This window comes from Thermothielavioides terrestris, chromosome 1, assembly GCF_000226115.1.
Source record: "Thermothielavioides terrestris NRRL 8126 chromosome 1, complete sequence".
Taxonomy (NCBI): Eukaryota; Fungi; Ascomycota; class Sordariomycetes; order Sordariales; family Chaetomiaceae; genus Thermothielavioides; species Thermothielavioides terrestris.
In genome coordinates this window covers 6852442-6879741 of record NC_016457.1, presented here as the reverse complement: position 1 = coordinate 6879741, position 27300 = coordinate 6852442, and the positions used below count along the sequence as shown (strand labels likewise).

General features: G+C 58.2%; 6 protein-coding genes across 6 annotated transcripts; 2 read left to right on the top strand and 4 right to left on the bottom strand.

Annotated features, from left to right (window-relative positions):
* Positions 1-92: 92 nt before the first annotated feature.
* On the bottom strand, positions 93-3268 carry THITE_2109627 (uncharacterized protein). Its single transcript, XM_003650277.1, has one exon. The coding sequence runs from the start codon at positions 3141-3143 to the stop codon at positions 468-470; it is 2676 nt and encodes an 891-aa protein (XP_003650325.1). The 5' UTR covers positions 3144-3268; the 3' UTR covers positions 93-467.
* Positions 3269-4965: 1697 nt separating this feature from the next.
* On the bottom strand, positions 4966-11434 carry THITE_2109625 (uncharacterized protein). Its single transcript, XM_003650276.1, has 5 exons — positions 10797-11434; positions 10638-10735; positions 5598-10574; positions 5384-5533; positions 4966-5318 (listed from the first exon to the last, which is right to left on the bottom strand). Exons 1-5 carry the CDS (start codon positions 11129-11131, stop codon positions 5122-5124), a joined length of 5757 nt encoding a protein of 1918 aa, XP_003650324.1. The 5' UTR covers positions 11132-11434; the 3' UTR covers positions 4966-5121.
* Positions 11435-13816: 2382 nt separating this feature from the next.
* On the top strand, positions 13817-15782 carry THITE_2109621 (uncharacterized protein). The gene is made up of 2 exons (XM_003650275.1): positions 13817-14889; positions 14955-15782. Exons 1-2 carry the CDS (start codon positions 14254-14256, stop codon positions 15726-15728), a joined length of 1410 nt encoding a protein of 469 aa, XP_003650323.1. The 5' UTR covers positions 13817-14253; the 3' UTR covers positions 15729-15782.
* A 537-nt stretch (positions 15783-16319) lies between these two features.
* On the top strand, positions 16320-17707 carry THITE_2109619 (uncharacterized protein). Its single transcript, XM_003650274.1, has 2 exons — positions 16320-16753; positions 16832-17707. The coding sequence occupies exons 1-2, from the start codon at positions 16431-16433 to the stop codon at positions 17604-17606; spliced, it is 1098 nt and encodes a 365-aa protein (XP_003650322.1). The 5' UTR covers positions 16320-16430; the 3' UTR covers positions 17607-17707.
* A 751-nt stretch (positions 17708-18458) lies between these two features.
* Positions 18459-21200, bottom strand: THITE_2109618 (uncharacterized protein). Its single transcript, XM_003650273.1, has 4 exons — positions 21090-21200; positions 20756-20915; positions 20577-20688; positions 18459-20522 (listed from the first exon to the last, which is right to left on the bottom strand). The coding sequence occupies exons 2-4, from the start codon at positions 20877-20879 to the stop codon at positions 18755-18757; spliced, it is 2004 nt and encodes a 667-aa protein (XP_003650321.1). The 5' UTR covers positions 20880-20915; positions 21090-21200; the 3' UTR covers positions 18459-18754.
* Positions 21201-22467: 1267 nt separating this feature from the next.
* Positions 22468-26075, bottom strand: THITE_2109616 (uncharacterized protein). Its single transcript, XM_003650272.1, has 3 exons — positions 25809-26075; positions 23023-25605; positions 22468-22955 (listed from the first exon to the last, which is right to left on the bottom strand). The coding sequence occupies exons 2-3, from the start codon at positions 25492-25494 to the stop codon at positions 22686-22688; spliced, it is 2742 nt and encodes a 913-aa protein (XP_003650320.1). The 5' UTR covers positions 25495-25605; positions 25809-26075; the 3' UTR covers positions 22468-22685.
* Between the last annotated feature and the right edge of the window lie 1225 nt (positions 26076-27300).

Below are 27300 nucleotides of genomic sequence, written 5' to 3'. Positions count from 1 at the left end.
GTGGTCTCAGATGCCTGCCCTGCTTTTTAGTGGGGACCTCGCGGTGGGCCGTCGGAGCGGGACCTGCGGCAAACGCAGCGGTCGAGCACAGCGCCAAGAGCATGTTCAAACAAGGATTTCGAGTCACTTGTAACTATGATTGTAACTGTCAGCTTTGTGCTTCCATCTGAAACACATCCCACAGGGAACTCGCTCAAACCAACGACTGTCACCTGGTCTTGCAGTTCGTTCTACACTATAATCAGCCATCCAGCTACCCGAACCTCACTCCATAGCTCAACACCAGTTCTCTCCGATTTCCCTCACCCAGTGCTCTCTCCTTCTTCACAAAGCAAAGAAGGAAATGCAGGTCCAGCCAAGCCTTTGTTTAAGCCCACCTCCCAAAACAAGAACGCCAAACCCTCCGTAGTTCTGTAGTGTACACCATCCGTAGCATCTCCCATAACTACCACCCTGGAACCCCAAAATCAATACCTCCCCTCCCCATCCTCACCGCCGTCATCTTCCGAGTCCGAAACAACAACAGGCGGCGGCGCCATCCTCACGTCGTCCACCAGCAGACTATCAGGCGGCAACAGCGCCGCCTGCGACGACGAGCCCGCCGGCGGCAGCGGCGGCAGCAGGCTCTCCGACTCTCCCAGATCCCGCAGCTCCGGCAGCGACGGCTCGCTCGACTCGGGCATCGGCGGCCGCGGGACCGACGCTGCCGCGGATGACGACTGACCAGCGGGGGACGACACGGCGGAGCTGGGAGGGGCCGAGATGTCCGAGGCCGTTGTTGCCTGGGACGGGCGGACGATGCTTGGTGTTCGCCTCGTGCTGGCGGCCGCTGGGGCGCGGTGCGGCGGGGGCGGCGACCGAGAGTTCCGGCTTTGCTGCTGGTTGTGATGCCGCAGTCGTTGGCTGGCCGGGCCGGAGGTTTTGTCTTCCGTTGTGCGGGCAGCGGCCGCAGTGGAGCGGTGCTTCAACGGACTCTGGCTGGCCGGAATCACGTCTTCCTCCTCTTCGCGGCGACGCGCCACACTCGACAACAACTGTGTCGAGTGTAAAATGTCGCTGCGGAGCTGCTCCTCCACCTCCTGTGAGATCGTCACACCGCCGCCGGCCTCCTCGTTCTCTTCGGCCTCCTCGTCCTGCTCATCCTCGTCCGCGAACAAGGCACATCGCAGATTCGCCAACAGCTGTCCCACAACGGCCGGTGGAATGTATCTGTATTTCTCCGGCAGCCCGATCCCCAGGCCGTAGTTAGGCATGTCCCTCAGTCGCACCGGGTTGTTAAGCTGATACACCTGCAGCAGCTTGTATGCGAAGGTGAAGCCCGTCATGCCCGCGTTGAACTCGGCGTTTCCGAGACCGCTGCCGCTGTCGATCTGACCTGGCTCTTGGGCAGGTCCTATTGTCGCCATGTACTTGACCTCGCCCACCGGAAGAGTGGTATAAATCCAGCAGCGCGAGACCTGCACGGGAAATTTGTAGTTGCGAAACTCGTGATCTCGTATTCCCTGGACAATCTGGTCGACGATTTCAGGCTGTACCCAGATGAGAATGTCTGAACGATCTGTTTGCGGCCCCAGGGAGTGAATTACTTCCAGCGGGACCCGCTGGCTCTCGAATCCTTGACTATAGTATTGGGATCTGGCTTGGGTGTGCCGTTGATAGATCGGCGATGATTTCTTGTGGGGTTTTCTCGGAGTCTCTTTGCAAATCTCGTCGGTCGTGGATGGCGGGGGCAGTTCAATGTGGACTCTCCGGACGGCCGGTGTCGGCGTGACGGGGCCTTCGCTGGTTGAGTCTTCCAATCCAGGCAGTTCGGGCGTAGAACGGCCCTTCTCCTCGCTGTGAGAGGCCTTCTGAGAACTCGGCTTCCGAAGGATGGAAGTAGGCACGTACTCCGCCTCATTCTCGCTGGCTGTCAACTCCCCCGCATCCTCACCGTGGAGGGCGGGTTTGACGATTCCTTCTCCACCGGCAGTCTTTGCGAGGCGTTGAGATGTAAGCTCCCGCGGAGCTGGGGTTGGTGTACTTGGCGCTTCGTCTGCGCCGACAGCTGGCTGCTCAGTCGCCACCAGTTGGGTGGAAGACTGGATCGCCGTCTTGTCCGACTTGCCCGTATGCTTCCCCTTATGGTCGGTATTTTGTGACGACGCGGTCCAAAACTGAGAGGCAGTGTTGGGACTGACTTGAGTCGCGTTGGCTGAACTCCTCACAGTCCGCGGCCTCGTCCTTCCCAAGGTCGGAGTTGGCGTGCCAGGCTCCTCACCCTCACTCGCAGTAGACTCGCCATCATCCTCCCAGACTTGAATCGCTGGCGAGCTATTTTCCTTGTTAGAGCTGCCTGAGGGCGTGTTGGCCACTGCAGCACCTGGCGGACGTTGACTCGATCCCAGATCAGCCGGTACGGCAAAGTTGACCGCAGCGCTCATAACCTTCCTCAAGGGCGTCTGCTGCGTTGACCGCGTCTTGAATGGAGTCGACCCAATGCTTTCCAGATCATCGTCCGAGTCCGGAATCTCAAAAAACAACCGCTTCCTCGCTGTGTTCGGTGTTTCGCCGTCCGCAGGGGTTCCGCCAAGCTCCAAACTCGCAAGCGGTATTTCAGCCAACGGCTCTCTTCTCAAAGAGTCCCCCTCCTTTTTCGGTGACTCGCCCGCCACGGAGGATGACGGAAGGCCGTCGCTGCTGCCCGTGCTGTAGCTGTCTTGGATGACCAGATTCCGCGGCAATTTCGAGACTGTCTCGACAGTGGGCGGCGGGGCATCCAGGTTCGTCGATTTCTGGGCAAGCGGCGACCTTGTTGACAACGGAATAGGACTGTAATGACCCAGCAACGGGGTGAACGGTGTCGGCTGCGAGGAGGGGACCTCGTCAATGTTGACCTTGATGCGCTTGTTGCTGGGTGTGTGCGGGCCAGTCGAGGCAGGTGCCTTGGCTTTCCCGCCCTTGATCGGCGCGTGCTGTTTCGTAGGGGTTATCGAGCCTCCCGGGAGCGAGACTTTATCATTGCCTCCCTCGCGCTCCTCATCCTCGTCCTCTACCCTCAGCCCATGATCATCCCCCCGTTCCTTCCCCAAAAACTGCGTCAAAGTCTGGGTGTGGAAACTCGACGTCCTCCTCTCCAGCGTCGGCACAGGCACATCCCCCATAGTTTTCCTCCTCTTCGACCGTCTCTCAGCCGCTCTCCTTCCCCTCTCCGACACCGACCCCGTCTGTTCCAACCCCTTCCCCCTTGCCAACTCCCCATCCCGCTCTCCCTCCTCCCCCAACCCCACTTCCTCATCCTCATCCTCATCCTCCACCTCCACCCCGGAAGCCCGCACGTAATCAATCTGGGTCAGCGTCTGCTGCCTCAATCTCCTCGCACTCCGTGTTTGCCGCCGGCTCCCCCCGGCTTCCAGCTCGGCCGGCAGCGACCGCCGCCCGCCATACGTCTTCACCACCCGCCGGCGCGCGGGGAAAGTTAGTTGCTGCAGCGCGGGCGAGGACTGGTACGTGCGCGAAGCGGGCGCGCTGCTTGCGCTTGCTCTTGCTGCGCTCCCGCCTGCCGACGTGGCTGCGGCGGGGGTGGCTTGGGCTCGTTTTCGGGGGGGCATTTTCGGCGCAGTTGGTTGCCGTGCTGGTTTTGCGGAGCTAGCCGACTCTGTTCGGAGCCAGAGTTGAAGGCGAGTGGAGGTTGTGAAACTAAGTTCCGGCGGGTATTGAGCGTTGTGGGAGGTGGATGTGGGGTGATGCGGTCGTGATTACGGAGGTACGGTCCGAGGTATTCCGTACAGCTCAGCTGTTGCGGTGGCAGGGATGTGGGATGTGCTGCCGAGGTGAACGCGCAACGTCGGGTTCTCGATAAATCGGAAGGAACACAGATAGGAAACTCAGTTTCTCAACCTACACAGTGCTTGTGTGATGGCACTTCGAGGATCGGACTCGAGGGGTGTGGGCCAGTTCTCTCTCGATATTCAAGGATCCTTGACTCCGGGACCGCGGTGTTGTGCCACGGTCAGGCGCGTCTGTGACCGCGTTTAAGTGGGGCCTGGCGCGTACCCCGGCAGGCAGCCACACTTTGACACTTCCGGTACAGTCCAAGCAGCCATGACATCATCGGAGCCAAACGCTGCAAACCACCCACTGTAAGTGTTTACACGGTAGGCCGCTGGACTGGAAGTAACAATAACCCGACTCTGACGAGACCTTTTGGTCAGACAGACTTTGCTAATCAAATTGCCTCGGTAGGATGATCATGAATTCTGTTTCTCGCAAAATCTACGTTCGGGCCACGAACCACTGGCCTACTACCTAGGTAACAAGAGCTTATCTCGCTCATCCCAAGGTCGTACATGTACATACCTTAGCTAAGTCCTCCACAGACCATTAACGTTGCCTCCAGACACACAGACACAACAACTCGATTAGTTATTCGTTCTGAGCAATCAGCGGCGCTCGCACTGACACTAGGTAGGTAGGCAGGTAGGTACCTACCTAGGCAGGCAACGCTGTCTGAGCGATCGGGATAACTCAGCCGACGTCACCCACACGCTCAGTCCAACCGCCGATTACCCACCGACCGCCATTGTGTAACTTGTCCACGACGATTTGCCAGTCTAGATAGATGAGATGCAACCCGAAGATGTAAGAAGCGAAGAAGACAATGCGAGCATACGACGATACCACAATGCACTCCGTAGCCATAGCCGCCACCATAACCATCACCATCACCATTACCAACCTCACCTCTCCTCAGGAACTCGTTCTGCGGCTTGTCACACAAAACCTCACACGCTGAAAGAACAATACCCTTTGTCACTCGGCCCTTTCCCATCCTTCACAGTCCGATGCGAGGTACCGGGTCACGAAAACTCATCAATGTACCCCCTAGAGCTTTTTTCTCCATGTTGAAAAGTCTCTCCATAAAATGCCCACCATGCCGGTCCCAACCAGTTCCAGTCCATGCTGCCCATTCTGTGTACCTAGGTAGCTTACCCCTGCAGAGCGGCAGGGCTGAAAAAAAAAAAAAAAAAATGAAAAGAAGAAGGATAAGAAGGTGTCTTCGCGGCAAAATGACAAGAATCACACACAAGTGTTAAGTACATAAACTCGGGTCTATCCCTGAACAACTCGATTTACCAGCCCTCACGACAAGTGGAATGCGCCTTGACCCTCCTTGATGGCGGTGAAGAGCCGCTTCTTGAGGATGTCGATGTTCGAGTAGTCCGGCAGCTTGAGGTAGTTCACACACGTCATGACGCTGGGCAGGTAGTCGTCCGAAGTGTATGGCGCCTCGCTCGGCTTGCAGACCACGGTGAACATCGGCGTCAGCTTCTTGAAGCCTGTCGCGTGTCACTGTTAGCTATCATCCAACAATCAACCGGGCCAAGCAAGAAAAAGGGCATACCGCCAATCGGAAGCTTCGGGCTGCCCGTGGTGAACTGCAAGAAGTCGCGCCGCTGAGCCGGCGTGAACTCGCTCATTGCCTGCAGCAGGTTCCTGACCGTCTTGCTGTCCATGTTGTAGCCGTGGTCCGCCTTGATCGAGTCCATGAGAGCTAGGGAGAGAACAGAGTCAGCAACGTCGTGGACGGGGAAATGGCCAAGACAGAAATCGCCTACTCTCGAGAGACCAGTCCTCCTCCACTCGCCCAAACAGTGTGCACAGCTCGTCCGGCGTGAAGGCGCTCAGCGCCGAGTACGGGAACACTTGCGAAAAGCCCGCCTGGAAGGCATCCACCTGCCGGCGCACACCGCTTCCCAGAGTCATATCGATCACCCTCTCTAGGTAGAGATCGACATTGTCGATGGTGACCTGGATTTGGGAACCATTCGGAATAAGCTCGATCTCCGGGTAGCCGGGCAGTGTGAAATCCAGATACAAGTCCTCAATCCGGATCTTATCGACAACGATGTTTTCTGTGTCGATCACCTTCTGTGCGGGTGTGCGATTCGGGTCCTCATCGATCGCCTTCTTCGCCAGCGCGAACTTCTTGACGGTCATGAGCGACCTGGCAATTACCGGGTCGACGGACTTGACCGCTCCAAGAGACGGCCGGACAGCCGTTGACTCGTCGCCGATGCGGAAGAAGATGGGGTTGAAGTTGATGTCGACGATGCGAGAATCGATCATCGACCGCGCAACGAACTTGCCCAACATCTTGAAGAGCTGAAGGATCTTCTCGCCTTCTTCTGAAGCCGCATACTCGTCGCTGAGCGGCCGCGGAAAGAGCCCGTTCGGCCCAGAGACGTATTCGTCGTCGCCGTTGGGATCGTTATCGCGCCAAAGCTTCAGCTTCTTCTTGCAGAACTCCTTCGATACGGTAGAGTAGAACTCGAGGGTGGGACCCAGTCCAGTGCCCACTTCGTCAAAGTACTCAACCTCGAGGATGCTCTGCGATGCGCCGTAAAGTTCCATCACTTTCACGGCCGATTCGAGAATCTTGGCTCGAGAGATCCTGACCTTCTGGCGCTGCAGTCGGCCAAGGAACGGCCGCTCATCTCGACGGTCCCTCCGGGCCTCCTCCTGAGATTGAGCGTTCTGCCACCGGCTCATCGATCTCGCATAGCCAAACGAGGTAGACTGCAGGAAGAGATGGCGCGTCTCGAAAGGGAAGAGGAATGGGTAAAGCCTCGCCAAATCCTCACTCCAGCTTGGAAGACAATTGCTCGCAACGATCAGGGGCTCTTCCAGCTGCCGGTTCAGCTTGGCCGTGAGCTTGGTGTTGACAAATTGCGACAGGGGCTCGACGTTGACCTTCAGGGTCTCTTTGTTCTCCACGAGGACATCGTCGATGTTGGCATTGAGATCATGCAGCTTCTTGAGCAGCCGGAGGATTGACGCCGTGACCGGGGACTTCGATAAGGATCCCGGAGCACCGCCATCCTCGCCCTCAGCTGCCACATCAGCCGTGCTCCCGAAGCCGACGGACTCGGTGGGCGGCGGCCCAGGCACGCGCCTGAATTTGATAGGATGCACTGCTGACCAAATGTTCCTTCCGAAATGGTCGTCTGTCGCATTCGCAGAGCTATGCAGCACGGCCCGGTAGATGGTTGTCTCGTTGGGGATGACTTTGCCGTCAATGCTGAACTCGATGTGCCAGTCTTGGGGGACCGACTGGACCGCAGCGGCGTAGGACATCGGCCGCGTGGCCGCAGGCGGCGTCGGGGTTCCTTGCAAGGCCGCGGTCAACGCACTTGTGCGGCTGGGTCGCGAGGCCGCGGATCGACTCTGGCTGTGAGACGGCGTGGGGACCCTGGTACCGTCTTCCTTGCGGGCGGTGACCTTGCCGCCAGCCACGACCTCCAGGTTCACGGCTGATGGGTCAGGCGTAGGTGCATTTTCCATGCCCTCGTCGACATCACGCACAACATCGAGGGGGCCATCATCGTCCATGTCCTCGTCATCCGACAGCTGCTTCTCGTCGGCGCACTCAAGGCTGTTTCCGAGGTCATCCTCGTCCTCGGGCGGCAGGCGTGCAGGAGTCCCCTCCGACAGTGCCTGGCGGCGCGTTGACCGACGAAGCCCAGCCTTTTCTTTTGAAAACGAGGGCCCTGGGGTTGCCGGGCCGTCGTTCTCCGGCTGGGACTTGGACTTAGTTTTGCGGGTCGACCGTGAGCCAGACGGCTGAGAGGAAGCGGTAACCGGCGGGGTTGGGGCTGGAGGCGACTGATGCGAAAAGCCGGACGGCGGTAACGATCGCTCCATGAACCTGGCTGCGGCTGCACCTACGGGATGGCCCGAATTAGCTATAGCGGCTAGCGCCCGGGTAACGGCCTCTCGCTTCGAACTACGGGGACGCTCCGCAAGACTGATCCGCGGCCTCAGATAGTCGTCGAGGGACTTGAAGGTGGTGATGGCATGAATCGAGACCATGATGTTCCGGTAATGCCGTGGGATGTCCGAGTCATCATCAGCCACCAGCTTGAGGCGAAGTTGCTTCGCAAGCATGGAAGCGGCGCTGCTCCGATTGCCATCAAATGAGTGATGATGAACCGTGAGAACCTCGAAGTGCTCGGACCTGCTGAGCAGATCCTGGAGTTTATGGACCAGTACGCTCAGAGGTGTCGCCGGTGAATCGGCCGTCGCGGTCTTGGGCTTCGACTTGACGGTGTATCCCATAAAAACCTGGAGGAAAGCAGACTGAGCTGCAGCCGCCAGCTGCGCATCGGGATTGCTCAACACCTCCTCGAGAACACGAACAACACCGGACGCAAGCAGCTCGGCGCTTGTAACGCTCTCCAACACGTCCGAGTCGAAGTAAGAAGCTAACCTCTTAAAGAGCTCGATACCGTGCTCGACGGTATGCGGCGTTGGGAAGGTACGGTGAAGGAAGAAGCTTTCAATCTCCCGGGATAACGAGGACAGATTGTCCAGGATCTCGGTCGCCTTGGCCTTCATGACCTTCGCTTCCTTCTCGTTGTCGTGTACCTCGAGGAACCTCTTGGCAACCTGAGCGATTCTCGTTCTCATGGACGGAAGGTCCGAGGAGAGACGACCAGGAGGTCCGGTAATTGACATGGTCGAACCTTCAGAGCTGGCTGGCGAAGCCGACAAATCATCACGATTCTGCTCGTCCTCTTGTTCGTTTTCATGGTCCTCGTCGTTTTCATCATCCGAGGAATGGTGAGAGCGATCTTCGTCCTCGTCATCGCCTTCTTCTTCTCCTTCATCATTCCTGTCCTCATCGTCGTCGGACTCGTCGTGGTCGGACTGGCCGTCGGCCGGTTCCGCAGATGACCGGTTCTGCAGTTCGGGTTCGGCCTCTGTTCCAGGCTCCACTGCCGGCTCGGGAGGCTCACTGGTCGGGGACTTCGGCTCCGGCTCGGGTTCTTCGATTGCGAGCTTGGCGATCTCGGCAATTACACCCTCGCGGTAGAGCTGGTATCGGTATACGCTGGCCAGGCGTTTCATCAACAGTTCGGCGGCATGTATGGCAGACAGGACCAGGGAAGGATGATCCTGCTGTGAGATGATCGCGGCCAAGAACGACGCATAGGAGACAGGTTTCAGCGCATCGACGAGGATCTGTTCATCCAAATTGGACAACATCTTGAGCTGGGCCACCAAGACCTTTTGACGGACGCTTAAGTTGACGGTACTCGAATAGGCGTCGGTGAGCGTTGGGAAGAGAATCATGGAGAATCGCCGGATCTCCTCCTTGCAGTTTTCCAGCAGCTCGATCCGTTTCTCGTTCGTCGTCTTTCGGCGAGGCCCGAGGGAGGATGGCGTGACGGGCTCGGCTGGCGGGCTTATCTCGATGAAATGGCCGGCAGCGGGGTCGGCAGACTTCGGAAGGTTCGGCAGGAGCTCGCAGATGACGTTGAGAGTCTCGATGATCTGGTCACGGGGGCGGTGAATAAGTGCTTGCATGATGAGGACGCTGTCGAGCTTAGACGCGAGGTCTTCCACGCCGCTAGGGGGAGAAACGCCCGTCAAGATTTGGTACAGCGTCTCCACCACGTTCATCTTGAAAAGCTCGGCCGAGAGTCGAGGACTGGCGCGAGCGGCAAAGGCAATAACTCGAAGGAATTGCGTGTGGACGTGAGGGGCGATTATGTTGGTGCTGCCCGGGAGGAGCAGACGGAGGATAGCCTTCAGTAGGTCGACGCTGATGAGCTCCTCGAGCTTGTGTGCATGGAACCTGAAGCTCTCGACGATGCGCGTGACGCAGAGAGAGCCTTGCTCGACGACCTTCTGATCACTGCTCCCAAGGACATTCAGCAGAGTCGGCATGGCGTCTCGGACGACGGGGAAAGACTCCTGGTCGAGGTTATGGCAGCAGTTGGCAGCAGTGGTGACGGCAACCCGCTGCGTGCTGGTCGCGAAGAAATCAAGGTAGGAGAGGCACGCAGTGAGGCCCCCTTCTCGGACGATGCTCGAGGGATACTCGAGCGAGATTTTCTCCAGCGTGCTGAGGGCTTGCTCGGCAACGTCGATAAAGGAGAACTCGAGCAGCTTCTGGCAAAGGATAGGCACAGCGCCGCCGTAGACAACATTTGACGTACTGGCCGGTAGGGCTTCCATGAGGTTGGCGAGACAGCGGCATGCCAACAGCATGATCTCTTGGTTTCCCTCCCCCGTGAGCTCGTTCGGCTGCATCAGAGCCACCAGCTCCTTCACCAATGCATCTGGTGAGAAATGCCCCGAGAGGGAGTCCTCGTTGGAGATGAGCAAAAGCTCCGACAGCTCTTGCAGCGCGACGAGCTGCATGGTCGGGTTATCCTTCTGTCGGAGGCTGTTCAATATTTCTCGTAGCCTCGCCGACGTGCTCGATACCATGCCCGTCAAGGTCCGGAGGGTGCTGCTAAGACCAGGTACCGGGCCGCCTGAGCTGCCAAAGGCGCTAAAGGGATCCACATCGTCGTCGTCGTACCGCCGCAAAGCCTCCTCGTCCTCATCCTCGTCCTCATCACCACCCTCCTCGTGTTCGTCACTGTCGTCTGGGAACTTATCCTCAGGAGGCGGCGGGGGCGGCTGAGCTGCGGCGGCCTTTTCGTGCTCTTCAGTGCCACTCATAATGACGTCCTGGTCTCCGGTGTCGTTGACCGCCCGTTTCGAACGGCGACTCGAACCGGAAGCGGGAGCCGCGGCGTCATCTAATGCGACTCGCAGTGTCAGTTTCCGGCGGGCGCCGACGGGTACAGGCAGAGAGGGCATACCTCGAGGGGCTTGTGACGTTTTCTTGTTTCGGCTAGATCGCCGGTTTGACGACGACGAAAGGGGGATTTCCGGAAGGTTGGCAGGGGTTGCTGGGGTTCTGCGTCGATACGTTAGCATTTCAACCGGCGTTCGAAGATCGCTCACTTAGATCCACGGACCCTGGACTCGACATAGTCGCGGAAGCCTTGCCCTTCCTCGGACGCAATCCAGGAGAGGGAGTCGGAGCCGACGCAGGAGGTGGTTGAAGCTGCGTTGGGGCGTGTGCTACCCGCTGTCGCTTGGACCTGCGAGTCGGGGAAGGTGACTCAGCGGCGTTTTGGGCCGGGCTAGTATTGTTCTTGCGCTTCCGTGTACTCGGTGCCGGCGTCGGGGCCGGCGGGATCGGTGGAGGCACTGTCGTCGATGGGGAGGCGGCGTCGGCGGCGGTCGGAATCGAGGATGATGCTTGACTGGCTGCTTGACGGGCGGCCGCGCGGGTGATCCTGGGCGACATGAGTAAATGAGTGTTCAGATCCTGTCTGTCATGGAGTCGACAGCAGGAATAGGTTGAAGTGTTTTCAAGAAGATTGCAGAGGGCGAAACCATGGAAGAATTTGTTGGCAGTTGCAAGGGAGGTCGTCGTCGCTGGCTGCCAAAGAGAACACTCGTGTCAAAGCTTGTGGGGCAAGAAATTCGAACTCGAGCTTCTCGCACGCAGAAAGCACCGAGAGGTAGGTAGATAATCCCGACACCCAACCAGCCCGTCGCCTTTCTTTTTTCTTCCCTCTCTTTTGGCCGTTTATTCCTTCTTTATCGCTCTGCCACAAATTGCTGCTGGATTGCAGGCTGGTATTGAGTGTCGAGACGAGTCGGGCCCACAAGCGATCGGTGTTCGGGCAGGACGGAACCTGAGGGGCGAGGGAAGGAGGGAGACGGGAACTCAAGAGACGCTGAGGAACGGGATGTAGTACCTTGCAGGAGGTTGAGATGAGGCAGGAACGACAGCCGATGATCTCGCCGTTCCAGGGGCAGTTGCGGCTGGTGACAACAGCGGGGGCAGGCGCGCCGAATCGTTATCAAGAGCCGATCTGGACCGCGAATTTGCAGAGCGTCGTTCTGCCATGGATTACGCCATCGGGAGGCAGGCAGGCAGGCGGCGGTTCGGAAGGAAGGCGGTCGGGATGAGACAAATCACTCATGGACCGGCTCAGACACGTTGGGTCGTTTGGCGTTTACTCCAGGAAGAGATGGCAGCGGGTCGAGGTGATTCCGTACTTGGTATGCCACGAATGGTTGGCTGGTGGAGATGCTTGGGCGCTGTGGTGAGGTCGAAGGGCCAAATGGTGCGTTGGACACTCTTGCCGCTGTTGGGATTGGGAGTCTCATTCTGATCAGAGCCCCCCACCGGCTTTAGCTAAGACTGGCTAGTGCCCTGTGCTGTATCACGGTTCCGGTTCATGGGTGGCACGGACCAAGCATATACCAAGTGTAATTTACAAAGTACACTGTTCTGTCCTGAACACTCTCTGCCGCTCTCTTTGCTGCGGGAAGGACCCTTTCGCTGTTGATTTACAATTCTACTTGTTGTCGTTGGTAATGGTGTATCCAAAGCCCTTAACTGTTCTCCATCAAAGTTGCAGTCCTTTTCGGAATGTTCGAGGCTTAACGTGCCACAAGAGTGCACACAATCGGCCAGCTCAAGACTGGTGATTACATCCATGGATGACACGTGAGTGAGGTGCCAGCCACTGGAAGTTAGCGCATTCATCATTTCCTGGTAGGTATTCAACCCGCTCGATTCCTGGTTCACCAGGCACACGACAGACAAGACCAGATAAGAGGTGCGCTTAAGATGTAGCCTGTGCTCCTGGGAGCTTGCAGGACTTCCTGCATCTCCTTCTTGATGCTGGGTCCAGAGCCACCATGATCGAAGATGCCCACCTTGCCCAAAGAATGGAAAGGAGAGCTTATATTGTGGATGAACCAAAACATCAGGTTAATGCAATGCCAAAGGTCTATGTTGGAGAAGATAGAACCAAGAATACGTCAGTCAAATAGAATTGTGTAGAAGCACAGATGCGTCCGCAACGCCGGGTTCAGAACGCTCAGAGGGTTGTGCGCGTTGCGCAAGTTCTCAGCATCCAGCTTGCTGCATTCCGTTGTCATAGAAAGAACCACCTTCGCGATGTCCCGAGTCTTCACCACTCGAGGACGAGAATGAAGTCAAGAGCATGTGTGTGACGTATCGTGATCCTTGCCCGTAGAACCCCTGTAATTACCTTAGCGCGCCAGGGGGGGTGGCAAAATGATCTCTGTTATAGTTTCCTAGAGCTAAAATAGTTTTTTAGTTTACAATATACTTTATATAATAAAAAGGATCACTACTACTATTGTAGAGCTAAAATTATTATATACTATAAGAATCACTTAGATAAATTATATATTTAATAGTAAAATAATCACTATACTAGTTTTTTATTATATATATCTTAGATCTATAGGAAGATTTTAAAGTTAAGCTTTTTTTCTAGATCAAAGATTCTTTTCTTTAAAAATGATTTTCTACCTCAAAGATCGCTTTTATTTTTTTAGTTTGCACTCTCTAACCTATACCCTCTAGCCTATGCCCTCTAGATAAGTGTGAAATTTTCAATGTGCAACTGTGAAATTCGTAGTCTCGTAGCGTAGTGGTAAATCTATAAGCTTGTAATGTGTAGGCCTTGAGTTCGATTCTTTGTAAAGTCCAGTTTTTTCAATTAAAAAAAAGAAAAAAAAGAAAAAAAAGAAAAAAAAGAAAAAAGAAAAAAAGAAAAAAGATAAAAAATCTAGAATAAATAAAAGAGCTTACTTTTATATATAAGTATATAGATAATAAAATTTTATAAGATAATCTTCTACTTTAAAGTTGATTTTAAATTAATTAAAACTATTTTAAATTATAAATTTCTTTTTATTATTAATAATTATCTTTAGTTACTAATATTAATATCTATTTAAAATAATCCTATTAGTAAAAGATTATATTTACTATAAGATATTTTTATTCTTTAAATTCCTATTTTATTTGAATTAATCCTCTTAGTTGAAAATCATTTTCTTCATAAGATATTTTGAACTCGGGACCGGTAGGAGCCTATTTTCTAGGCGAAATATCTTGACGCTCCAAAATGGTCCCAGAGATCATTTTGCCACCCCCCCCTGGCGCGCTAAGGTAAAGGTAAGCCACTGCAACTCGGAGAATTGTGCCACATTTCCATGGGATTGCCTGTAGGCAACACGTTCGTCTGCTGGCTCTGTCTTGCTTGTGATGCTATGGGTGGCTGGACTCAGTGAGGAGATAGGCTTGATGGTAGCTGTGTGTTTGGCAACCGAAATAGCTGTGTGTGCAGACTGCCCGGGTTGTTCAGCAGGGGTTGTGGAGAACCCCGCGGAGCAAACCCCTGAACGCCAAGACCTTCCGAACGAACCGGCGGCTTCCATCGGCACAAGTGACGTCGTTGGCCCCGATATCTCCCCCAGGGAAGGGAGGCAGCACCTTCTCTCCGCTTCAACTGAGGGTGATGGGACCAACTCTTGACCTCCTCCGCCCTTCTGGTAATTGACAGTCTGAATCCCGAGTCTCGTCCGTCCTGAGAAATGAGGAGCGTCCGCCTCTCCCGGCCTCATCCGGCGCTCTTCCGCCGCGGCGGCGCGCAGCAGCCTCACCCGCTCCGCCCGTCACTGCTGATCGCTTCTGCGTCATGCGGCTTCCCCAGCAGCCAGAAACCACAGCGCAGACAAGCCGGGTCCATCTCACAGCGTCCCGACTCCAAACATGTCATGTTCCCCGGGGCGGTCAAGTCGGCCTTTAGCAACACGATGCGGTTCGAGCAGCCGTCGACATATCCGGCCCTGCCCACGTACCGGGTCGTCGACCAGCACGGCGTTGTGGTGGACCCGAACTTTACCCCCGACCTCAGCGATGAGGAGGTTGTCAAGCTCTACCGCGACATGCTCACGGTGTCCATCATGGACGTGATCATGTTCGACGCGCAGCGCCAGGGCCGCCTGAGCTTCTACATGGTGTCGGCTGGCGAGGAGGCTGTGTCGGTCGCGACCGCGTCGGCACTGTCCAAGGCGGATGTCGTTTTCTGCCAGTATCGCGAGCAGGGCGTGTTCAAGCAGCGCGGGTTTACGCTGAACGACTTTATGAATCAGTTGTTTGCGAACCAGAAGGACCCGGGGAAGGGCAGGAACATGCCGGTGCACTATGGCAGCAGAGAGTTGAATATTGTAGGTGCCCCAGTGAATGGTCGATCGGTTCATGGCCACGCTATGGCTGACAGCCGGAATCACAGCACACCATCTCGTCGCCCCTCGCGACCCAGCTCCCTCAGGCCTCGGGGGCGGCGTATGCGCTGAAGATCCAGAGGATGCAAGACCCAAGCATCCCTCCGAGGGTAGTGGCGGCGTACTTTGGAGAGGGCGCGGCCAGCGAAGGAGACTTCCACGCAGCCTTGAACATTGCTGCCACGCGGTCCTGCCCGGTCATCTTCATCTGCCGCAACAACGGCTACGCAATCTCGACGCCAACACTGGAGCAATACCGCGGTGATGGGATTGCGAGCCGCGGCTTGGGCTACGGCATTGAAACCATCCGCGTCGATGGCAACGATTTCTGGGCGGTCCGGGAAGTGACGAAGAAGGCACGCGAGCTGGCGCTGCAGGACGGAGGCAAGCCGGTCCTGATCGAGGCGATGACTTACCGCGTCAGCCACCACAGCACGTCGGATGACTCGTTTGCTTACCGGGCGAGGGTGGAGGTGGAAGACTGGAAGCGGCGGGACAACCCGATTGCCAGGCTGCGCAAGTGGATGGAGGCCAAGGGCTGCTGGGACGAAGAGAAGGAAAAGGAGGCGCGCGACAGCATCAGGCGGGACGTGCTCAAAGCATTCTCGGAGGCCGAGCGGGAGAAAAAGCCTCCGATTCGCACAATGTTCGAGGATGTCTACGAGGAGCTGACGCCGGACCTGAAGCAGCAAATCAAAGAGTTGAAGAGCCAGTTAGAGAGATACCCGGACGAGTACGACGTTGGCGAATTCGAGGGCGGGATTGGTAGTCTAGAAAAGTAAGGTAGCGAGTGAGCAATTTCATCTGATTTTTTTTTTTTCCGTGGGGGGTTCGCGCTTGCTGCACAGCTGCAGCAGAGACAGTCCTCGATGAACAACATCGATCGACCTGGCAACCAAGCGACAGGCCCCGAGAGACCGATTTCAACGACCGCTCGAAGACACCTCTGGTCGCCTTGCAGACGGCCTACCTGCCAGCAACGTTTCTTTCTGCAATCGTGCCCACCCATCCCAAACGTCCTCCCAGTGCTAGCGGCACCATGACGGACGAGGGCCGCATCATCGTCGCCGTGCTCGCCAGCCTGAGTATTACTGCGCTCCTCGCTGTCATCGGCATCAAGTACGTCAGGACCGTCACAAGGGCTCTCGCGCAGTCAAGTACCCCTCGAGACGCCGAGGCCCAGTAGACGAGGTACGTACGGTCACCATACCCCCTAGTGAGGGATCCTTGCTGGTGGAATCTGGAGTCGGCGATCGACCCCAAACAGCCTGGCTGGTCTTGGCATCCGCGGGGTCCACAATCAAGGTTGTAGACCGCTCGGTAGCGAGCGCTGCAAGCCACACTGAACAGCCACAGGCTCCGGCCCGAGCCGAATTCCTGCAACCATCCGATCGCAAGCGCGCATGCATGGGCTGATCAGGAATTGCTTCCAGAAAACATCCCAGGAGCTGTCCTGATGCCGAGCCGTGAATTGCGAGCTCAGCATGGCAGCCCGAACAGCGCTCAGAAGAGCGCTTCCCTCGCTGAGAGCCATCACACATTCTGAGCAACCAGTACGATCTACACGACTCATCTCGACAACCGTCCCGTCGCTCGCCGCGAGCCCATCCTCCTCCTCATCCTCGTCCGCTCACCCTTCAATCCCCGACTATGCAATTCCGGATCCCTCACGGCCGACGCACTTCGGCTTCGAAACAGTAACAGAAGGCGAGAAGCGCGAGCGTGTGGCCGGCGTCTTCACGAGCGTAGCCGAGTCCTACGACCGCATGAACGACCTGATGTCCTTTGGCTGGCATCGGGTGTGGAAGTACGTCCTGCCCCAAGCCCCTTGCCCCTCGCCCGAATTAGCTGCCTTCCACTAACCACGCTTACCCGCACTCTCCAGGGACCACTTTGTCGCCTCGCTCAACCCGGGCTTTTCTCCCCTTACCACCGAACTCGACCCGCGCGAGCCGCAACACATCCTCGACATCGCCGGGGGCACCGGCGACATCGCCTTCCGGCTGCTGCACACCGCGCACGTCGTCAACGCCAACCCCTCCGTGCGCGTGACCATCTCCGACATCAACCGCGCCATGCTCACCGTGGGGCAGCAGCGCTCGACCTCGCTGCCGGCCTCGCAACAAGCAGCCCTGAGCTTCGTCGAAGCCAACGCCGAGGACCTGACCCTCACGCGCCCGCTGCACCCCTATCCGTCCGCGCGGGAGCCGACGTCGCACGACGCGCACGGCAGGGAAGAGCAAGCCTTCTTCGACCCGGCGACGGCCACGGGCGGCATCCCCTCGAACTCGGTCGACCTGTACACGGTAGCCTTCGGGATCCGCAACTTCAGCAACATCCCCGCGGCGCTGCGCGAGGCGCACCGCGTGCTCAAGCCCGGCGGCGTGTTCGCCTGCCTGGAGTTCAGCAAGGCGGACGCGCACCCGCTCTTCAACGCGGTGTACAAGGAGTGGTCGTTCCGCGCGATCCCGCTGATCGGCCAGCTCGTCGCCGCCGACCGCGACAGCTACCAGTACCTGGTCGAGAGCATCGAGCGCTTCCCGAGCCAGACCGAGTTCCGCGACATGATCGTCGACGCTGGCTTCGTGGTCGCCGGGGACGGCTACGAGAACCTGACCGGCGGCGTGGCGGCCATCCACAAGGGGATGAAGCCTCGGTAGTTAGTGTAGGGTTAAACTGGAAGATGGGAAGCTCAGTGGGTCGGAGCGTTTACATTAATCAGCTAGACTCCGGTCATGTAGGACACCGGATTGTACTGTACCATACACACCTGGGCGCCTGGGCTGGTGGGATGTAGAACACTTGCCGCCGCACGGGCAGCTCAACGCGCTGATAATTACTAGACGATGATTGCAGATACCCATGCCCTTATTCCCTCCCGGCAGACGTGACGTGACCCTCCCTGGCCGATGGTTTACCCCGCCTATCAACGCATTGCACACTGACCAAACATCCACACATACACAGACAGAAGAAGAGAGAACACTTGCAAAAGCGAATAAACGAATCACCTCACTATCGACCCAGCCCAAGCAAGGCACCTAAGCTACCTAGCCCAGCCCAGCCCAAAATCAAGCCCAGGCCAGCGCCAAGCCCCGCCTCGCTCCGCCTCGCTCAAACCTCGCTGATCAGCCCCAGACTCACAGCCGCCGTAGCGATCGCAGAATAGGGGGTGGGAAGGGGGGCAGGAAAAAAGCGACGACCACGACAACCGCATCAGCGACACCGACGACAAAACCCACCACCGTCAAAACAAAGTCTCTAGAACTCCCCCCCGTCCTCCCGCCCATCCCCCAACATTTCCTTTGCCAAAAGGCAGAGTGTCAGATCCTGACGGAAAAGTAAAAAAAATCAAGACCTATGTGAGCTTCTTTTCCGGCGCACGCCCCTCCGCCCCCCCCCGGTTCCCAACTTGTTCGTATTAACTAGCTCCAAAGCAAGAGAGAGAGAAAAAAGAAAAGCAGGCGAGCCCCGAATGCAGATTCATTCCGCCATCCTCCCACCAGCCGCCGGAAGAAAAGCAAAACAGAATGGAGGAAACAGGAGGGGCGGAAGAAAAGGCTGGCTGGTTTAAAGGGCAAGGCCAAAGGCCCCATAGTGAGAATCGTGTGAGGTTGGAAGGTCGGCGTTAGGTGGGTGGGTGAGGAGTCGGCGTTCATGGCGGAAAAGCGTTGTGCTCTGAATGGATCATTGCCTCTGCATGATCCGAGGCCACGAGTTTGAGGCGGTAATAGGCTGGCGGCGGGCGGTATAATGCCAGCGTAGGCCGCTTCTGTGGTGCCTCGACGCTCCTGCAGTCGTTGGTCAACTAAGACTCAGCCGCGGGAGCCGGGCTCGCGGCGCCCTCGCCCTTGGCGCCGCCCCGTGGACCCCGCCCGCGTCCGCGCTCGCCGCCGCGGCCACCACGGCCCCCACCACGTCCACCGCGGCGCCCGGCACCTTCGCTGTCGCTAGCACCTCCGCCGCCGGCGCTCCGGTATCCGCTCTGAGCGTTGCCGCCATCCCGGCCGCCGCGGCTGCTCCCCCAATTGCCTGCGCCGCCGCGCGAGTACTGGCGCGAGGACGGAGGCGAGAAGATCTTGACAAGGGGCTTGGACCGGTCCTCCTGGCCAGGCGCCCTGTTCTTCACTTCGTCGGGAAGCCGCTCCATGGCGGCATCCCGTTCCTCCACCGTCTTGAACTGTGCAACCTTGTTCTGGCCCCACCGCTCGATCTTGAGAATCTTGCTCTTATCCTCCTCGGCGAACAGGTTCCGGACCTGCTCATCGCTCTGCGCGTTCATAACGAACAGTCCGATGATGCTCTCTGCCGGGGTCTTGGGCGCCGGAGAGGGCGCCGTCTCAGGCGCGCCAGCAGCTCCGTTAGCAGCAGCCGGAGCGGGCTTTTCGTCCTTGGGGGCCGGTGAAGGAGTCGGCGCGGGCTGCGGCGTGGCAGGCTTGGGTTGGGCCTGAGCAGGAGCCGGAGCAGGAGCCGGTGCAGGCGCAGGTGCAGCCTGTTGAGGAGGCTGGGTGGCGGCGGGGGCTCTCGCTGGGGCGGCCGGGGCGGCGGTAGGAGGCGCAGCGCTCGTCCCCACGGCTGCCGGAGCGGGCTGCACACTGGTCTGCTTAGCTCCACGGTGCGAGAAGTTGAATCCCTGAGCCCGCATCTCGGTACCGATTCTGCCGTCCTGAATCTCCAGGACAAGCCAGCCGAAGGCAGCATCCGCAAGGTTGAAGTTCCACATGTTCTTGAAGGCGCTCTCGTCCACCTGGCCCAAGGCCGCCGCCGACTGGCCGGCAGGCGCACCGCCGAAAGGATTGCCGCCCGCCGCAGTCGTAGGCATCTTCTCCACAACACTCAATGCGTTCTTAAGCAAAGTCTGTTGCGCCTCATTCTGCGAGATGGCGGGCTCAACCTCGCTCTTGACCGTATCCCAAACGTCGTTGAAGGACGCCTTGGATGCCGCGAGCTTGCCACGGTAGTGGTCAAGGGTGGGGTTGACGCTAAATTCGTTGTACGAGCTCCCGTAGCGGAAATGGAGACCTGCCGAGATGGAGAAGTCGGCCTTAAGGGTGACCGAGAGCTGGTTCAGAATGCCCTCGCGAGCCGGCGACGCGTGCGTGATGAAGATGCGCGTTTCGGTGGGGTCGTAAACGCGGTTCGCCGTATCGACAAGCTCGCCCATCTGCAGGAGCGTCGTCCACATAGTGCCTTGTCCGCCTGCGATCGTTGTCCGTCCCTCGCCATTGTCGAAGAGTTTGTGCATGACCACCGCACCGCCCAGGCCGAGGAGGCGGAGCTTTACACCGCCAATCTCGAGCAACATGGACTGCGCCTCGTCGATAATGTAGAGGTTGGGCACTTTGTACTCCTTAGACCGGAACTTCTCGAGCACCCGCACGTCCTCGCAGGCACCCCACACTGTGTATACAGGGACATCCAGCTTCAACTCGCCGCTGATGAGCTGGGGAAGCTCAGAAAGTGGGAGTTCGCTCGGGGAAAATCGGCTCTTGACCGGGCCGGGAGCGCCTTGCGCGATGGCCTTCTTCGTCGCCTCGGAGATCAGCGGGGAGTACTGCGCGACGTGCTTGAGAGTCCTGCCGTGGCCAAGGTCAGCAAGACGCAAGCGATCATCGTCGATCCCGACTCACTTCTCAGCAATTCGCTCAAGAGATGTCTCGTCGTAGAAGCCGAAGTCGCCAGTGTGGATGATGTAGTCAGCGCGGGCCGACTTGGCGAGTTCATTCAAGGATCGAAGGTTGCCTGCGCGCCAGTGGTTAGCAAGCAGGCGCTGCGCAAGCTAGATCACAGCAAACCCGGCTGCTCGCACCTCGAACATCTGCAATGCAGAGGACTCTGATGGGGCCGGTCTGAATGATGCGGCCTTGGTTCGGGAGCAGAGGCGTGGCCCCAGGGACGGGGCCGGAGTGGTGAGGTACGGAGCCGTTCGCCATGTAGCCTTGGTTGTTGTAGGGAGTAGGACGAGGTTGCTTGCTGCGAGTTAGTCTATGTACTGGACTGAATGGCAAAATAATTTGGCTTAAGCGGAATATTGGGCTAGCTCCTGTCGGATGAGAGCCGATTGCGCTTTCGCTAGGGGGGCAAAGATATGTGGACATGGCAGGAAGGGGAACACCGAGTAAAAGACCATAGATCAAGCTTACAGATGCCATCCCGCAGGCCGACTGGATACGCGACTGGGTTCGAGGCGCGCAGCAGAGAGGAAGGCGTGATTGACTCCGACACTACCAGAAGAAGTTCGCCAGGCGGTTGGAGGTTGGAGGCTGGAATCGAGGCGCGACCAATGGCGAGCGGTCGGCGAGCTCAGAATCAAACAAGCCGGCGCGATCGGGCTGGGTGCCAAGAAAGAGGTGACTGATGAGGCAGCTGCGAATCGGACAAGTGGCGGAGGCGCAGAACTCGCCGATGCGTGGGGAGAATGGGAAAAGGGTGATCAGCGATTTGGTCGGTCGGCCTGGTCGGTCGAAGTTGAAGTTTTTCGAAATCACCCAGCGCGGCTGCTGTCGCTGCGAATCTGAAAGCTGAATGGCTGCTTGTGCACTGGCAGCCTGAGCTTTGAGCAGAGCGAGACAAGGGGGAGGTCCCCGGCGGCTTGACCTTTCTTGGATTAGCGTAATATTCGGGCCGCCCCACAGCGCAAACGGGGCGAGCTCAACCTATTTCAGCCCAAGCCGAATGCTTCAGGGGACTCTATCAACACCACCAAGGCAGCATTCACAACCAGGTAACCGAAACATACGCATAGTCAGGGTCGACTAGGAAGGGATATATCCGGCTACCCGCTGGTGGCATACACTGCAGTACCGTACGGAGTGCTCATTCCACAATTCACAATGAGTCCCCCCGCTCTCTCCTTATCAGCCCCTGAGATCCCGCCCACCCATCCATCCAGGCCAGGCTATGCTATCACAGTACACCCATACAAAGGTACAAGAACACACACACATGAAAAAAGACAATAAAAACAAGAGAAACAAGAGCCCGGCAGCAAAGCCGTCCAGGTACTGAATAAGCCACACTTTCCGCTGCCACCGCATTGCACTCCTTTGCTCCGCTCTGCTCTGCTGCGCTCTGTGCCCTGACTCCGAGTGATGAGCACATCCCCAGATAGAAACCGTCCACACATACATCCATCCATGCACACATGAGGAGGGGTTACACACTCGCTATAAGCCATGCTTGCCTCTTTTCCTGCCTGCCTGCCCGCCTGCCTGCCTGGTAATGGCTGTTGGAAGGTGGTAGAGATACTGTTGTGACATGTGTGTGCCTGCGGTGGGAAACAGCACGCCGCAGCCCCGTGCATTATTATGCAGGCACACCTCGAGGTTAAGATCGGAGATTATCGCGGCAAGCAAGGCGCCTGTCCGACAGAGAGAGGGTGACGGACAAAATGCTTTTTTCAAGGCGTGTTCCGCTCAGGCCAACAGCAGCGGCTGGCCGTACCGTCGCTGCAGCAAGCCCGAGGCCGAGCGTTGTCTCAGCGCCGGCCGAGGACGGGCAAGTGACGGAGACGGAGATGGAGAGCGCGAGCGCGAGCGCGACAGCGACCGCGACGGGCGGGACCGCGGCGACCGAGGACTTGCCGACCAGTTCCGCAGGCGTTTGGTCAGCGACCCCTTCCTGCCGAGATCAGGCAAGGAAGAAGGGCTCTTTTGCTGACGGGCGCTGGTAGTCGCCGCCTGGTGCTCGCTGAAGCACGACTCCAGGTCGGCGCGCGACGGCGCGCGATAGGGATGGGCCTACCACATATCGCTGTTCTCATCGTCGCCGTCGAGCCGCTTGTCCTCGTGGCCGTAGTAGTAGGTGCCGTTGCCGTTTTGCTGCCCACCGCCGCCGCTGGCCTGGCGGACGTGTCCCGGCTCGTGGCCCTGCATCTTCCCCTGCGAAACATATCCGTCGCCGTCGTTCGGCTGGCGGTCGCTGTGCTCGTACTCGTAGATCTGCGCGTCGTCGACGTAGGGGGCCGTGCCGTCGTGCTGGAGGGGGGCGTCGCCATACTGGTTGCCAGACTGCGAATGTGGGGGTGTCAAGTTAGCGGGATTGCGGGGACAGGAAGGACACGCAAATGGGACTTACGCGATGGTATTCAAAGTTAAAACTCCCATCTTGAGCAGCCTGCTGGGCCATGTCTAGCGCCATCTGCAGCTGCGCCTGCTCTGCCTCGCGACGCTTCCGCTCCTCCTCCATCCTCTTCTGCTGCGGCGAGACGGGGATCTGCAGCTGGGGATGCATCGCCTGCACCTTGGCCAAATACGAGTACATGAAGTTGCTGAGTAAAACTTGACTGAGCAGCGGACGACGGGGGTTTGCGAGCTTGATGTGGGCCATCCGATAAATGGCTCTCTCCTCAATGATCGGAAACCGCGTCCAGGCGTAGTCGATGTCTGGCCGCAGCGGGCGCGGCGGAGGGTCAGGGGAGGCCGGCCGGTGGTCTTTCTTCTTGTGGCTGGACTCCTTGTCGCCCTTCTTCTTGGAGCCGCCGAACAGACCGCCGAAGAAGCCCTCCCTGTCCTTTTTGCCCTCGCTTGACTTGCGGTTTGTCTCCCTCTTCCGCTCCTCCTGCGGCAATCCATCAATGCTGTCGCGATCCAGGCGGAGGCTTTCACGGCCTTTGGGAACGCTGTCGATGGAACTCTGGAGAACGTCCATGCGAGCGTGGTCGTGGCCCTTGTCGCCGGTCTTGCCTTTGGCCTTCTTAGCTTGCTCCTCCCTCTCGCGCTCGCGCTCGCGCTCTCTTTCTCTCTCCTTCTCCTTCTCCTTTTCCTTTTCCCGCTTCTTCTTCTCCTTGTCGTCGCTCTTGAACCATTTCCAACTCGACGTCGACTTGTGAGAGACAATGCTGTCGCTATCATCTTTCTCCTTACTCTTTCTATCGAGCTTCTTTTCGATGCTGTCGAACGTTGGGATGAAGGTCAGACTGCTGGTCGTGGTGCCACCGCTTCCAGGCAGAGGATGGGGGTGGCTGATTTCACTGAGAGCGTTGCCGACTGTGGATGCCCGCTCCTTCACACTACCGGCTCTCGCAGCAGGCACGGGAACCTTGGAAGGCTGGCTTGCCAAGGGACGCTTGCTCGAGCGAACAGGGGGGCTGTCCCCAGGAGGCTGGTCCGAATAGCTCGGAGTCGACGCCTTCTGCGAGGACGACCTCTGTGGCTGTGATGGTGGAGCTGCCTGAGCGCCCTCGTCTGCCGGAGGCGTCTCGAGCGCTTGAGGAACAGGGGCGGCGGGTGTGCGAATCGCCGATGTTGAGGATGATCTGACGGGAAGTGCCTGGGATTTTGGAGTAGAGGAGGGCTCGCCGGCAGTAGAGCCTTCGTCCTGAGCTGGCCCATCGGCTGCGGGCGGTGAAGCTGTTGCTACAGCGCCCTCTCTCGAGAAGTTCTGCTGCCTCCGAACCGTTCGGGTTGGGCGCGAGTAGTTCTCGGCTATGGGCTCCGACAGGGTCCTGGTCAGTGGTTTTCCAATGGACGGGTCAATTTGCGGCATCGGAGGCGGCTCGTCGTTGGTCTCCTTCTCGCCCTGTCTTGCCGCAAGTCGTTTCGAGAACGGGGCTCTGTCCCCATAGCGTTGGCTGCCGCCTTTTCTGTAGGTCGTTTTCTTGGCGCGGCGAAGGCCCATCCCGGGCGCCATCGGAAGGATTGGGCTGTCTCCTTCCTCGCTCTCTTTTCTCGTCTCCTGTGCCAGCTTCTGCACCGCTTTCGTGGGGTCGGTGACCAACTCGGATAGGCTGAGCTCTGGCGCACGTTCGGTGACAGAGCGCTGCCGCCCCAGCTCCTCGGGATCGTTGGCATTCGGCTCCCCGCCTTCGCCGCCTGGGGTGACCTGGCGAGAGAGCATCGACTTCTTCCTTCTCAAGTTGCCCGAATTGTTCCGCTGCAGTCCCTCGACCGAGAGGAACGACTCCCCCGACCTGCGCTTCATTGACTGTACCCGTTTCTCGAGGAAGTTCTTGAAGGCTGTCGGCTCCAGCTCCGGATGCACCCTGGCCGGCACCCAGAGCAGGCGGGACGGGTCGGCCTCGTCATCGTCGCCGGAGGGCGCTATTGAGGGCATCTCCATCAACGACACGCCCGAGAACTGCAGCAGGTCGGGGTCGGTCGTGTTCGAGACATCCATCGACATCCGGCGCAGGTTCTGGAGCTTGCTGAGCTCCTGAGCGATGTCATCGGGGTTGTTCATGTCCGTCAGCGGAAACTGCGAGGGTGACGCATTCTGGACATCTCGCAAGGACGGCGTCGGCGACACCGGTAGCAGAGGAGACTTCGGATGGTCGCTCGGGCCGCCTCGTTCGCTCGCTAAGCGGGCAGGAAACGTTTGAGCCTTCCTCGGGTCGGCGCCATCGCCGCCGTCGGCACTGTTGGACTCCGGCGACAACTGGGTCGCCGGGGAGCTTGTCTGGTCGGCGGTCGTCCGAACGAGCCTCAGGCGGTCCCCGGCCGGCTGGTCCAGCTTCTGAGCCTTGTCCAAGTTCTCGGCGCCGTGCTTGGACGCGATGAAGCTCAGTGGCCGGGTGTCCTCGGCGCCCGAGTCGTCGTCGTCGCCGTACATGGTGCCTATCGTTTCGGTGACGTGGTGGCTCGGGTCGGAGATGGACAACTGGCTGCCGTGACCGCGTCGGCTCGCAAAGCTGCCGCCGACATGGCGGGGTCGGGTCGAGGTCTGCGAAAGCACGTTAGCCGCCGTGTCGCACAACAATCGCTGGCCCACTGGGACCCATATTTCCTGCTCCAGGCCGAAAAGCGAGCGGCCGTTCCGGAGACACAGGGCCCCATGCGCAGGAGCGGATGCGCAACTGCGACCAAGAGCCGAGCAACGCAGCATCCCAGAAAGCAAAGCGAAGCGACCAGGGGATCCTGACGCACCATCATCGAGCCCTTTGTATTGGGCCTCGGCACGAAGCTAGAGTCGACAACGAGCGGCGTGTTTTGTTTTGGCAGCGGCGGATCGAAGGAGAGAAGTGTTGCGCCGCGTGCGTATCATGGGCGGGAAGGTGACACGCTCTGGCCTGGTCAGGACCGGGGTGGGGTGGGGATCGGGGGTTGTTGCCGTTGCGTTTCTCTCGGCGTCTGCGGTCGGAGGGGGGTGTGGCCCTCGAGGGTCCGGCGGGTCGGCGGCTGGGCGGTCACGAGAAGGTAGGCCGGGTACGCGGGAGAACAGTGGCGGCGGCGGGGACCGTGGGATGAATCTCGTTCAGCTAGCCATGAAGGAGGGAGGACGGGGCAGACCGGGACACGGGACACGGGGCGTTTCGGCGCAACGTCTCACTGCGCGTTGGAGGCTGGTGTTGCTCGGGATGAACAAGACCTGGCGTAATGTATGGATAAGCCGTATAACTATACGGAACAACTCTGCCGCCGAGCTTTCTGCTGCTGCTGCGCTCCGGGGTTGCGTTAGTTAAGGCCCGGCGTGCTGCAAAGGCGCAGGTGTGTCTTGCACACACGGCCGTCTCCAGGCGCAGGCACAGAGAGGCACAGATTGCCAGGATGGCGTCTTCTCCTGTTGAGGGGGCTGCCCTTTCGGGAGTTCGGGCGGTCGAGATCAGGCGCACCCCCCTGGACCCCTGGCCTGCGTTAGCGAAGCCACTGCAGTGGCCCCGTCATATGCAGGGGTGCGCGTTGTGCTGAATTTGGGTCTGTGGCTTCCAAGTTTTGGCCCATTTTCGACTCATCGACCATCAGAAGCATACCACAGTGGAAAAATAAATGCATGAACTATACAAAACTATGGCCATGAGAAAAACAGTGCGCTCCACGCTAAAACGAGGAGCTCATCTACTGTGTCTGGAAGAGAGATTGAGCAAGGGCTTGCTGAATCCTATATCATTTCGATGAAGCACATTTTCACTTCTTTGTTTGGCCTGTTGGCTTCAACCGCCGGGGGCTCCCCTTCCTCCTTTGAGGATGGTACTCAGTACGGATGTTGTAGGGCAGTTCCACCTCCCACTGTTTCGATGACATTCCGTGGCCCGACTCGAGTTGTACTCGCTGATCTCCGTGATCAACAAGCCTGTTTCTTTCAGCGCGGGAAAACCGGGCTGGCCATCTCGATTTACACCGATCATCAATGCATCCAGCATTGGAGGGCGGGCTGGAAACGGTAGACGTTAAAGAGGTCCCGCCAAGACTAATTTCGGCCAATTGTCGGCAATGTTTTTACAACGTTTTTACGCAACCCCGATCGCCAAGGCGTTCACACTATCGCCAAGCGGTTAATTCGCTAGGGGTACAGGGGCGGCGCTAGCCCCCCGCTAGTTAGGGTTTAGGTCAAGGTTAGGATATGGGTTAAGGTTAGGATACGGGTTAACTTCGTTTTCTTTTTTTTCGATTTGGTTGAGGTTTCGTAAAGTTGTTGCTA

Bases quoted from the DNA above. Each gene is read 5' to 3' on its own strand.
- THITE_2109627 (XM_003650277.1), bottom strand. From the start codon at position 3,143: ATGGGGGATGTGCCTGTGCCGACGCTGGAGAGGAGGACGTCGAGTTTC.
- THITE_2109625 (XM_003650276.1), bottom strand. From the start codon at position 11,131: ATGTCGCCCAGGATCACCCGCGCGGCCGCCCGTCAAGCAGCCAGTCAA. The intron at 10,575-10,637 runs GTATGCCCTCTC...GAGTCGCATTAG, and splicing joins AACGTCACAAGCCCCTCGAG to ATGACGCCGCGGCTCCCGCT. The intron at 5,319-5,383 runs GTATGCCCTTTT...GACACGCGACAG, and splicing joins CCCGAAGCTTCCGATTGGCG to GCTTCAAGAAGCTGACGCCG.
- THITE_2109621 (XM_003650275.1), top strand. From the start codon at position 14,254: ATGAGGAGCGTCCGCCTCTCCCGGCCTCATCCGGCGCTCTTCCGCCGC. The intron at 14,890-14,954 runs GTAGGTGCCCCA...CCGGAATCACAG, and splicing joins GCAGCAGAGAGTTGAATATT to CACACCATCTCGTCGCCCCT.
- THITE_2109619 (XM_003650274.1), top strand. From the start codon at position 16,431: ATGGCAGCCCGAACAGCGCTCAGAAGAGCGCTTCCCTCGCTGAGAGCC. The intron at 16,754-16,831 runs GTACGTCCTGCC...CGCACTCTCCAG, and splicing joins GGCTGGCATCGGGTGTGGAA to GGACCACTTTGTCGCCTCGC.
- THITE_2109618 (XM_003650273.1), bottom strand. From the start codon at position 20,879: ATGGCGAACGGCTCCGTACCTCACCACTCCGGCCCCGTCCCTGGGGCC. The intron at 20,689-20,755 runs GTGCGAGCAGCC...ACTGGCGCGCAG, and splicing joins CTGCATTGCAGATGTTCGAG to GCAACCTTCGATCCTTGAAT. The intron at 20,523-20,576 runs GTGAGTCGGGAT...TGGCCACGGCAG, and splicing joins CTTGAGCGAATTGCTGAGAA to GACTCTCAAGCACGTCGCGC.
- THITE_2109616 (XM_003650272.1), bottom strand. From the start codon at position 25,494: ATGTACGGCGACGACGACGACTCGGGCGCCGAGGACACCCGGCCACTG. The intron at 22,956-23,022 runs GTAAGTCCCATT...CCACATTCGCAG, and splicing joins TTAACTTTGAATACCATCGC to TCTGGCAACCAGTATGGCGA.